Source organism: Apodemus sylvaticus, chromosome 17 (genome assembly GCF_947179515.1).
Source record: "Apodemus sylvaticus chromosome 17, mApoSyl1.1, whole genome shotgun sequence".
Classification (NCBI taxonomy): Eukaryota; Metazoa; Chordata; class Mammalia; order Rodentia; family Muridae; genus Apodemus; species Apodemus sylvaticus.
Window position 1 is genome coordinate 6,637,094 of NC_067488.1, and position 12,371 is coordinate 6,649,464.

Below are 12,371 nucleotides of genomic sequence, written 5' to 3' on the forward strand. Positions count from 1 at the left end.
AGGAATGACAGGAAATTTTATTTGCAGGAAGCTAATTCGTGAGTAATACTATCAGAAGGGAAGGGAAAGGGAAATTGGAAAAATCAAGATGACTGCCTTTACCAAACTCACACTGTGCCAGCCAAACCCACAGGCATAGTCTTGTAAGAACAACAGTTTCTGGGGCTTTCTTTCCCTTGGAGAGATGCAATTGTGTTGGGTTGTGTTGATGCAGTTGTTGTGTCTCGTCCCATGAGGGCGAGGGCAGCACCAAGGAGTGCTTTCTGCACGCTGGGCATTTGTCTAAGACACTCACACAACCGTTTTCTGCATTTACCGTCACCGGAAGACTTCCCACTAGCCTGCATATCTAAAGCTCCTACCGCTTCCCAACAGAGGCAGCCTGAGGACCAAACCTTGACACACGGGTCTTTGAGGGACGTTCCAGATCCAAAATATGGCAGGGCAGGTGTTTATAGAGCATGGACACATGGGGTCAAGGGATGACTCGTATTCGGGCAGGATAGATTGTAGTGGTGCAAGAGTTTGTCGTGCTACTTAGAATGGTCAATGGTTGCAACATTCAGACTTAACTGCAGTCAGCCAAACAGGATGAGAAGTAAAACTGAAAAGGGCGACAACTCCCTCTCCGCTCATCTGCTGTCTCTGGACGGTTGCCGGACCACCCTGGCCTCTCTGCTCATTCATTCTCCACCTGCTTTTTGAACGACAGTTTCCTCCAGCCGACCTGGTGAGACTTACAGCCTTCCTCGCTCTCAGCCCTGCACCGTTACAGTAAAGCAGACCTCCCTTCCTTTGGTCTTTCCCCCTTGCCCGATTCCAGCTCATGCTACGTTATCCCGAGCTCACATAGTGTCCTTTGCTCCCCAGGCCTCAGTTCCAGTGCCTTCTTTTGATTTCCTAGAACCTTCCAGCTCAAGCATTTCTGTTCTGCCACCCCTCAGATGTTGGCATTGCTGGGGAAGTGAAGAGAACGCAGGCTCTGTTAGAGCTTGAGAGGGACTCTCTCTCTGAGGGCGGGGGGCTCCTTCTTTTGGACATCATCATCCATTTGATATTGGAGACTGAGCCCAGGACCTCATGAAGACCAAATAATTCAAGAGAGGAAACAAAGGTGTCTGAAGCCCTCTAATCTGCCACACACAGGCTGTGGGAGTCACCCATCCCAGGTATTTGCACATCCCCTGTCTCACAGGCCCAGAAGAGGTTGCAGAGTCCTGCTGGGGCAGTCTGGGCCTTGTCTGGAGTCTCAAGTCTACTTTCTGCCTTATAGACACTGGTAGTACCTGCTGCAGGGACCTGTAGGGGAGCCTGAACTGTGGTCGCTACAGAACGCTGTTTTATTCATAAAGTAGTCCCTGAGTCCTTGCTGGTGCATGGCTCTGGTGACCGGTTGCATTCTTGAGAACAGAATGGGGAAGATGGTGGAGTGGCACACCTGACAAGCGTCTAAGTGCGCGGTCTGAAATCATGGGCCCTGCTTTCTATTCCGTAAGCAGGCACTGACTCTGACTTAACTTTAAGTGACAACTCTGTCCCCAATTTGCTAGTGTTGTTCATCCATTGCTTTTGGAACAAGTGGCCAGAAAACTTGGGGGGCTTCCTGTGAGCTTCAGAACTACCCAGAAGGGAAAGACAGTTTTGTAGAAGGATGGGTGGACAGATGGATGACTGGATCAGTGGGTGGATGCATGGGAGGTCAGATGATGGATAGATGGATGGATGGATGGATGGGGGCCCAGGAGGTCGACTGAAGACTGAAGAGGGACCCTTTTTCTTCTTCCCACCACCTGTCTGCTACTCTGTAGCACAGCATCTGCCAGAACACTGAAGAAGGGACTGGCGGCTGGGCGGTGGGAGAGGCGAGGTTGAGGGGAGCTGGGGAAGGACAGTGGAGAGGAGGAGGGCCTTGGAGGCAGAGAGGAGGGGCGGCGGGCTCCCGGGGAGCCTGGCGCTGGCAGCGGCTCTGGCGGTTAGGGGACCGATGTCGCTGCCGCCGCCTCCTCCTCGCGGGCCGGAGCTGCGTCGTCCGGGTTGAGCCGCAGCCGCAGCCGCAAACCTAGCGGCCGCCGGGCGCGCACACAATACGGGAGGATGGGCTGTGGTGGGAGCCGAGCCGATGCCATCGAGCCCCGCTACTACGAGAGCTGGACCCGGGAGACAGAGTCCACCTGGCTCACCTACACCGACTCGGACGCGCTGCCTAGCGCCGCGGCCACCGACAGCGGCCCCGAGGCGGGCGGCCTGCACGCGGGTGAGTGAGCCCCGCGCCCGCCCGCGAGGCCGGCTGCCTGCAGCGAGCCGGAGCTGCAGGGGAGCCCGGGGTAGCCAGGAACCCTATGGTGTGCTTGTGGGTGGGGTGACAGAGACAGAGGGACAGAGTAGGACGTGCCGGCTGACCAGCTGGCAGCCTCAAACCCAGGAAGCCAGGTCAAGAAGAGCAGCTTCCCAGAGGACTGAGCTAACCCTTTGCATCACTGCAACACAGAACACTTCTTGGCTTCTGCCCACCAGCGCATATGCGTCGGCTCCGGGGATGAGTGGGTGGGAGGGAGGGAGGACAGTCCACTTCACCCACAGACCTCAGCTCATCCTTCGTTTCCCACCCGAGCCGGTGGGCCTTCACCCAGCTCCGGTCCAGCTTCCTTCCCCTCTGGCCACCTGTATATTCAAGGATTCTCCCTGTACACATCTCCACAAGGATGTGGGCCGCTTGTCGCGAACCTTTGGTGTTGGAACAAGAGCAGAATCGCCTGGGTGGAGTCTGGTCTCCTTCCCCATCCCTCCTGTTGGGAATGAACTCCCCTGCTGGCCTTCAAAATCCTAAACTAGTTCAGGATTCAACGCATGCCTGCCCATCAGCAGTTCTGCCCCCCAGCTCACTTTCCGAGCGGTTATGTCATAGCAAAGGACTTCCCTCCTTACCCCAATATGCTTGGATGCTTTACATGAAGCAGGACAGAAAAGATTTTGATTATAAGTACTCTTGCCTAGGTCATTCTTTGGTCAGTAGAAATCTGACAAGGAGAAAAGAGAACTTTCTGGTTTAGTCACAAGTCAGGATTTGATTTTAAAGTAGACACAAAAAATATTGCAACGGTAGGTACTGTTGAATTAGACTGACCTTTGACCCTATATGTGTTGGTGGCATCAGAAGGAAAAACCTCTCCACCACATTTAGGTTTTTAAGGTTCTATTGCTTGATCCTGTTGTGTTGGCATTGCATTAATGTTGGGAACAGACCTCTCCGTCTTTGCTACCGATGCTTGTTCTTTTTATTTTTCTTTTAAGGAAACCAAACGCAGGTATATGGTCCAGACTGGACCTGAGCTCCCCGCTCAAGTATTCTCCCTTCTCAAGCTCCCCCCAGCCCCGCACCCATCCTCACCCCAAGTAATGATGATAGGCAATGGCTTCCCCTGCTTGCCTGGAAAATTGAGGTGACACTGGATTTATTTTACAATAGTTTGACTCCCACTGACCACAATGGTTATTTTGTGCTGCCACTGGGCTGGTATCCTGGTACCCAGCAGGTTCCCAGATGATGTGCTGACGGAATTCAGAGTCGGAGGAGGATAAGATAGGAACCTTTGAAGGCTTTGTAAACGTTAGCTGTGACAGCATTTCCAAGAAAGAGTCACACTTCTCTGTGGGGTCCAAGGCCAGGCAGTACTGCAGGGAGATAAGGTGGGTAAGATTCAGCACAAAAAGGGCAAACACTGCTTCACAGAAGAGTTGTTTTGGTGGCACTGGGTGTGTGTGTACACATGTGTGTGCTCACGCATGTGTGTGTGTGTTTGTGAATGTGTGTGTGCTCATGCGTGTGTGTGTGTGTGTGTGTGTGTGTGTTTGTAAATGTGTGTGTGTTCATGCATTTGTGCATGTCTGTGTATATGTGTGTATGTGCATGTGATCACATGTGCTCATGCATGTGTGTGCGTATGTGTGCATGTATGCATAAGTGTCTGTGTATATGCACATGTGTGTGCATGTGTGTATGTGTGTGTTCATGCACGTGTGCATGTCTTTACTGTGTGGGTGTCAGAGCTCTTGCCGATTGGCTGAATGAGCATATAAATGCTCCTCAAGCGTTTTCCAACATTTTTTCTCACAGTCTTTATATCATGAAGTTGGGGTTCCCACAACAGGTAAGGCATAGGACAGCCACACTCCTTGGTGAAACATTTGCAAACATGGGAACAGCCTTACAAGGTAGATGGTGGGTCAAGGGAGAGGCTCAGTTCGAGTCCAGGAAGAGTGTCTTAGATGGCTAACATCTTTTTAATTCCCCTAGATTTTCCAGTCAGTAGAGGGATAATTCTGAAGATTAGCAGTGAACACATTTTGCATGCGCCTGAGTTCCATGGAGTGACTGCTGTCAGGTGGGGACTGAAGAGAGGCTTGATTGCTGTGGCTTTGCAGGTTGAAAATAATAATAATCATTTTTAGTTAGCTGGAGTCATCTGAGAAAGCTACAAGTCTGCTGGTTTTCTGCTACTCCGGGCCAGAGCCAGCATTGCCCATTCTTTTTTTCCTCCCAGTTGCCCTGCCTCCTGTGCCCCCTGTGCTGTGTAGGAATCAGAATGTCAGTCTGTGTATAACAGTCCTTTTCTGATGGAGAGAGCCACATGGAAGAGCTAGACTCAGAGAGTGCAGGAGTAAGGAACCAAGATGTTTTGTCCTAGGATCTGGAGCAGGAAAGGACTCTGGAGGTCATCTGCCCAGGGCTGGGACTCTCAGGCGAATTGTCCCCATTTGGAAATCCCTGCAACCACTTACCACTCAAGAATTCCTTCTTCCTGGGGTCCTGGTTCCTCTTGTTTAGTGTCAAATGGGATCTGCCTTTCTCTTGGCAACCTTAGCCTCTGCCCTCTGGTGCTCAGGGCACCTGTGACACTAGGTTGGGTTCCATGAAGGTTTTCTTCAGAAGGCCGAGAATTAACTGTTGAAGGTTTTTTGCTAATGCCCAGGCGCTCCGTCTAACCTTGCCCCTCAGTTGTGTCAGCTATTTCTACATTCTCCTCTACTCTCTGCCTCGAAGTCTTTGCAACTGGATACCCCTCAACCTGAATCAGCTTTCTGGGGTTCTCTCAAGGGCCTTTCGGACCCTATAGTTTCCACCATTTAAAAAAGCCTTTCGCCCAACTTTATCCATTCTATAGAAAGTTCTGGCCCAGCCTAAAGGTTCCACAGGCCACATGCCATTTCCACAACCGTAGCTACTGAGAAGTGTCAAGCACGGTTGCCTTAGATGCTTACCTCAGCTGTCTCCCACCTTCCAGACTGAGGGCGTGTCACATGACAAGTGATCCATCAGCATTTGATAAGAGTTCTGAATTTTACTGTGGGTGGTGGGTGGCTTATTTTTACACCAGTTCCACATTTTGCCTCCCTTGCCCCCCTCCCATCCCTCTCACAACCGACCCTGAGGCTCTGCTTCCTGGTTTTGGAGGTCGTTTCCAACAGCCAGCAGAATGCACCTAAGATTTTAGATTCCACAGCTAATAAGCTGGAACTGAATACTATGGGGCTGACACCCTCATCTGCCTGCATTTCCAAACTCTGTTGAAGTAGGAAATGGAATTAGTCTGGCTTGGATGGATTCTCATAAAATCAATGTGCTGGGTGCATTCTCATAAAATCGATATGCAGTCAGTCCATATACCAGTAACCCCCTAGTCCCCAACTCCAATTCATTACAGTGTTTCTTTAAAATTACAAATATCTCCCATAATTGCTTTCCTAATCCATTTAGAGAATAAAACACCTCAAAAATTTCTCAGCTAGTTCTTTATGGTTTTAAAATAATTGTGCCAGTACAGTAATTTGGTGAATTTGGGCAAATAATTTACCCAAATAAGGTAGAAGATAAGGATATTTAGTTATTATCATTAGCTACCATTTACAGATGGCTTCTGAATGGTCAGGCACTGTAGTTGACACTATGCCAATCACCTCACTTAATGTGAACAATGAAGGTGAGATAGGAACCATTGTCCACTGTGGGTTCCTTCTGCGTTGATAAGCCAGGGAAAGAGGCTCACAGTGTCCCAAGCATCATCTCCATCCTGGAACTGAGATTCAGCTTTCTCTGACTGACAAACCCCACACTCTTAATTAAACACGTCCCACCATCAATGGGGGTTGGTTTTGGAATTCTTGATTTTGCAGTGACTGGGATGCAAAGCCCAGCTTAAACTGTTGTTAATCCAGTCAGGCAGCACCAGCCCTGTGTTGGATCCTCCTTTGGGTAGGAAGCTTCTTCCGCTTCTGCAGAGTACCTTCTTCTGAGATTTCCTACTTCCTGTGACTTCCTCCTGATGAAGTCCAGCCCTGTGGTGTCAAGTATTGTGTAAACAGCTCTCTCAATCCCAGAGATGCTGTTGGTCTCTTACTTTGTCCAGGTGATGTGCAACACTGTAAGCATCTTCTTGCCTTGTGTGGGTTTCTCTAATTCTCTAAACACAGTACTCACTTTGCCCAAGCCCTTCCTTGACATGGGTGGCAGCTAGGCTCTTGATACTTGTCACATGTAGAGAAGTACAAGGGATCTTCCAAAGTGGCCCCTTGAGTGCACTTGTCCAGCACAGGTAAAATCAGGCGAGACCTTGTTTGTCTACGTGTTTTCTTGATGACTCACATTAAGTTTGCGGTTAGTTAAAACCCCTAGATCTTTCTTTCTAAGTATACTGTTGTATCAGGAGTACTGTGCTTTCTCTGCTATAGACCCAAAGCTTGAGACTGTGATTGGTATATAGATGGCGCTCAATAAATATTCAATGAGGACTCGTCCCTAACCCTGTGAATTAACATGACCTAACCCTGCATTAACATGATCGTGCTTTGTAACCCCATTCCGGATGTTTGTATTTATTGTTATAAAAATTCATCTTAGTGGTTTCCAATTACTGCCTAAGTCTGCTCACATTCACTCATCTTGACAATGCTATGGAGAGGACATCTGAAGTCTTTGTTTTCCCGTGGTTATAGACTGAAGATGGAAGATGTTTGTTTGTCGGTTTGTGAGGTAGACACTTAGCCCAGAGATGATAAAGACGTTTTTCTTCATTTCAAGAGGTGAATAATAAGTGAGAGACAGACACAGAAACACCAACCAGGTCAGCGTGGTCCACCCTGCAGGAAGAATTCAAGGGCTGAGTAGTCCGTTCTGCCCAGGGAGTGACTGTGCACAGAGACTGCACAAGAACCAAGGAACGTGAGGAAACCAGTGTTCCCAAGGCCCCTTCCAAGCAGGAAAGGTGGAGGAAGGCAGCTTGGCTTCCCTGAGAAATGTCCTTCGAGGGACAGTCCTAGAGAGAACCCCCCCAACCTGGGTCTTTCTGTATACAACCTTCCACAGCAGTCCCAGCCCCTTCTGGACCCCGTCACCTTTGCTGTTCCTGTCTTAATGATAGACTCTTATCTGCCACCTTCATGGGTGACGGTTAGGCTAGGTAAGGAACGGCTGGCTGGGCTGGGCTTAGGAGGGAGTGCCAACCTAAGAAGTTTGTGTGTCCTCTTTCCCTATAGATCCCAGAGAAAACATTATCACTTCTCATCAGTTCCGAGACACGTCCTTTTAGGTTCTTGCCTACTCAGTTGTATTGTGTAGTAAGAAAACATTTCTTTTATTTTATTTTCCTAATCATTGTTGTGTATGTGAGAACATGTGTGATGTGTGTGGCGTGCATGCCACGGCACCCTGTGAATGAAAGAGGACAGCTTTGTGTAGTCAGTTCTCTCCTTTCCCCTTCCCATGAGTTCCCAGGACTGGTCTCAGGCCTGCAGAGCAAACACCTTTACCCTCTAAACCATCTCTCCAGTGCAAAACTTGGGGTTATAGAGGAATTGCTTGTTTATTTTGTAAATGTTACTACAAGAGATGGGAGAAAATAAACCCAAACAATTTATACATTTCTAAGAAGTCCCAAGTGGCCCTTCTTGCTCTGACAGTCCAGTGTCGGCGTGGACTATATGGCATCACCCAGCCCTTCTGAGAGACCAAGAGCTGACAAATTTCTCAGCAGGCAGAAGGCTGGGGAGAGGGGCCGTGACTAGATGATAAAGGTGGTGAACTTTCAAGATGGCTGGCTTCTTTCTCACGTTCTTGAGACAAGACCTTGATTACTTAAAGTAAAGGCTTGGTGAGCCTTTTCTCCCACTGTGTTGCTCTGTAATAGACCACACAGTTATACCATATCATGAAAGTATTTCTATCAATGATTTTAGTATTAAAATTATCTTGCTTAACACTGGTCTCTGGATCAGCCATAAATTGCTGTACACTGTGACCCTGAGCTAAGGTTGACTAGCCATTTAAGGTTGACTAGCCATTTAAGGTTGACTAGCTGGCCATTTAACTGCTGTTTTCTCTGCTTCTGTACACAATGCTTGCTTGCTGCAGATCCTCAGCATAGCCTTTCTGTATATATCACAGATTCAGTTTTTGCCCTTAAAAACCAACTAGAGGTTGAGGCTGCTTCCCGCTATTAACTGCTTGGGACAGTCCCATCAGCAGTCAATAAAGACTCCATTTGATTTTATTTAGGCCTCAAGAGTTTTTTCTTTAGGTACCCTATAACCAGTTCTCTGTGGAATTTTTCTCTTGGGGTACCCCATAACACCACTGCCTGTGGACAACAAGTTCAAGGCCAGACTCCAGGTGTAACACAAACTTTTATCCCCTAGTCTCCGTGTCATTGTTCAAACTGATCCACCCTGAATTGGGGAAGAGAGACCTCCTCAAGGACTATTTATTTATTTATTTATTTCCAGACAAGGTTTCTCTGTGTAGTCCTGGCTGTCCTGGAACTCACTCTGTAGACCAGGCTGGCCTCAAACTCAGAAATCTGCCTGCCTCTGCCTCCCAAGTGCTGGGATTACAGGCGTGCGCCACCCCCGCCCAGCCTTCAAGGACCTTTTAAAAACCCAGTCCTCAGTGAGACAAGTTTTCAGCTTTCTGAGTCCACCTTCTGCAAAGCAAGAGGATATTGTGTGCCTTGCTGTTTGTCTTTCTTCACCCTGATAAAAGCCTTTCTTTACAGGCTAATTCTGTTTGCTAATTCTGCTTACAGGCAATTCTGAGGTTTCCCTTGCCTTTTGATTCTTTAATTGGCAGTGGAAACAGAACTGATCAAGACCCTGAGACAGTACCAGTTGGACATCGGTAAAATAATTCTGACTTAACCAGTTATACATTTGAGGCGGCTACATTGTTACATTGAGCATTCCAGACTCAGCTCCTGGCTTTGTAGGTCCTGGTGCAGATTGGCTAGTTGCCCATGCCTGGACGCCTTCAGGATCCTCTTTCAGGATGCCTTCATCTGGTATCTGGGCATTTCGTTAGTAAACTTGGTTGTTTGAACCTGTTGTTCTTGGCTAAATTCTCCTGTGCTTTTCTGTGTTTGGCCCAGAGTATCTAGCTTCCCCCAGCAGACATTTTGGTTTCAAAGCAAATCCCACCTCCCCAGGAGCCCACAGAGCTTCTCTGGAAGGCTGCCATCTAGAGTGCAGACTCTGTAGTGCAGACTCTGGGAATATTCTGCACCCTTAGCTCAAATGGGAATTGATTGGAGAAATGCCTCACGCCTTGTGATTCATACGTTGGAATCCTAACCTCAGCACACAGGTATCTTGGGGACAAGATCTTAACAAGATAATCAAGTTAAAATGAGATCATGAGGGTGTGGCCTCATCTAGGGTGACTGGTGTCGTTACAAAAAGGAGAAATTCTGTGTGAGAGAATTCTGGAGAGAATTCTGTGTGTGGCTGGAAGCAGAGGTGGGTGATTCCTCTTCAAGACAAGGTGTTGGAATTTCTCTGAGTACCATGGGAGGCAGCAGAAAGCCAGAGGCTGGGATGGAGACCTGGGGCGCAGCCTCGCTCACATTTACAACAAGGAGGCAGTGCTGCGCACCCTGACTTTGGGCTCTTAACCACTGAGCCATCTCTCCAGCCTGTGGATACATTTTTAAAAATTGAGGTTCTCTGCTTTTAGATGACTTTAGCTTGTCAAGTTGACATTAAACAGCCTCTGTGTGGGAGTGGGGTGCAGTTGGAAGCTTCAGCTCCACGTCTGAATCTCAGGTGCATGGAGTCAGGCAGGCTGGCCATTCTCTGTTCTGTAGGACACAACTCTCTCTATTCCAGACACTGGGGCTCTGGGTCCCTCAGGGCAGGGGTGGAATGCCACATCTGGCCATGAGACTTTTGTGTAAGGAAACAAAGCCAGAAGCCCCATCAGCTTTACAAATGGTGCAAATCCCCCCAGATCTGGGCTCAGTTAGCTTTTCTTCATGGTGATGCTGTGAGTCTTGACTTTTCTTAATGTCTGCACTGGCATTTACTGGACAGTTAGCAGAGCTGGACCAGTACTGTTAGCCAGATGCCTTTGGCTGGGACCCAACCAAGAACCCAGCTGTCTTCTCCAAACCACTGCCTTGTGCTCTGCTGTAACCACATTGCTAGGACCACACAGACAGATGGACAAAGTCTTTCCCTTTAAGCCTCCTGTACTTCCTCCCTGTGCTACCAACGCAGCACAGCATGGGTACTGTGACCCCGAGTCCTCAAACCTCTCCTCCTTCACCCAGAATCTTTCTTTGCTGCTTTGCTGGAAAACAGCATCATTACATAGTTAAGGAATCTGACTTTAACTGTAGTTGTGTGACCCTGAGCCACACATGGAGGTCTCGGCTATAGAGGTCTCGGCTATTGTGGGCTTCAGTTCTTCTTCGGTGGGATGGAAATCTCTGAACAGTTCATCAGTCACAGGAATATTCAGAGTCTCAGCTCTGGCTGCATAGCCTATCACCCAGGATTTCTTTGTTTCCTCTTCTCAGCCTTGTCTGGGCTATCATGCCAAGTCTTCGGTCACCCTGCTCCTCAGCTTCCTATACCCTCGTGTCTGAGCTGCTGGGCATTGCTGGGCATTGCTGGGCATTGCTGGGCATTGCTGGAGAGGGAGCTGAGTCTGTGCTGCTTGCAGTCTGGGAGGTGCGTGTCTCACCACCTCCCAGAAAGCCTGTTAGCTCCCTGTTATGGCGGTCGCCATCTTACAGCTTCAGGGCTAGGTATGCTTTTTCTCTGAATACCAAAAGAAATCAAATACCTACTGTGAATCCTCTGATATTGCCTCCTGGCACCTATGTAAGAAAGAACTCATTATGGTCTGTTTTCAGTTTGAGATGCGTTTAGAGCTCGCCTGAGATTCTGATAAGCATGATGCACAAGGCCCTGCTTTCCTGCCTCAGTGGCTGGCACCTGCTTGCCGGCAAACATCTTATTTTATGTTGAAAAGTTACAGACAGGCCAGTGGGCAGTGGCAAAGCACGCCTTTAATCCCATCACTTTTGAAGGCAGAGTCAGGCAGATCTCTAAGTTTGAGGCCAGCCTGGTTTAGAGATCAGGTTCCAGGACAGCCATGGCTACACAGAGAAACCTTGTCTTGAGAAGAAAAGAAAGTTATAGATAGTTTTGCCACATAAGTGAACCCCTGTGTCAGGGGGAAGGGGTCATCTCAAGCCCCCAGAGGGTGGGGACTGTGCTAGGCTGGTGGCAAAGGTCAGAACTTCCAGTCTACCAGTCTATGGGGAAGAAAGGGCAGGGATATTTTGTAATCAGGAATGGTAGAACTCTGTTTTGTACCAAATTGCTGTGTCAGTCAATTTTGCCCTTAGTCCAGGCTGATCACTCCCCCCCTCCCCTTCCCCCTCCTCCTCCCTCGCACAACCCCACCCCTACCCCTGCTTCTGCAGAACTGAAAACAAAAGTCTCAGGTATGTAATAAGAGTCTCCAGGACTCTTATTACAAAGTGAAGGCTCTTGTTTCCCTGGTATGCAACCTTTTTGCTCCTTCCGAGTTTAAAAACATCTTTCCTCTCCTCTCCTGTGGTCTGTGGTAAGTTCACAGGCCTGCAGTCCGCCTCACCGTCGTGGGCCGCGTGAATCTCTGCACTGATCTCCCACTGGGACCCTTGGCATTTATTTTCTTCTCACAGGAAGAACAATAACCAAACACACACCCCGACCCATATCTTTGAGACAGGGTTCCACTGTGTAGACCAGATCCAGATTATCCTCAAGCTCACCCTCCTTAATTAAGTACTGGAATCACAGAATTCCAGGTATGCAACCCTCAAGATCAGAGCAGAGAACAATCTTAAATGCAGGCCAAGTCCGGTTACTCTGTCAGTATTTTCTGATTGCTTCTTCTTTTGTTTTGTTTTTTCTTTTCTTTTTCCTTCCTTCCTTTCTTTCTTCCCTCATTTCTCTCTGGCTGTCTAAGAACTCCCTCTATGTACCAGGCTAGTCTCAAACTCAGAGATCTGCCTTCCTCTGCCTCCCAAGTGCTGGGATTAAAAGTGAGCAGT

The 12,371-nt window shown here is 48.6% G+C and overlaps 1 protein-coding gene across 1 annotated transcript in view; it reads left to right on the forward strand.

Moving 5' to 3' along the window:
- The first annotated feature begins 2,094 nt into the window (after positions 1-2,094).
- Baalc (BAALC binder of MAP3K1 and KLF4) overlaps positions 2,095-12,371 on the forward strand; it is a 76,023-nt gene continuing 65,746 nt past the window's right edge. The window contains exon 1 of the mRNA XM_052161366.1: positions 2,095-2,254. Coding sequence (XP_052017326.1) covers positions 2,095-2,254 — 160 coding nt within the window. The remainder of the gene's footprint in view (positions 2,255-12,371) is intronic.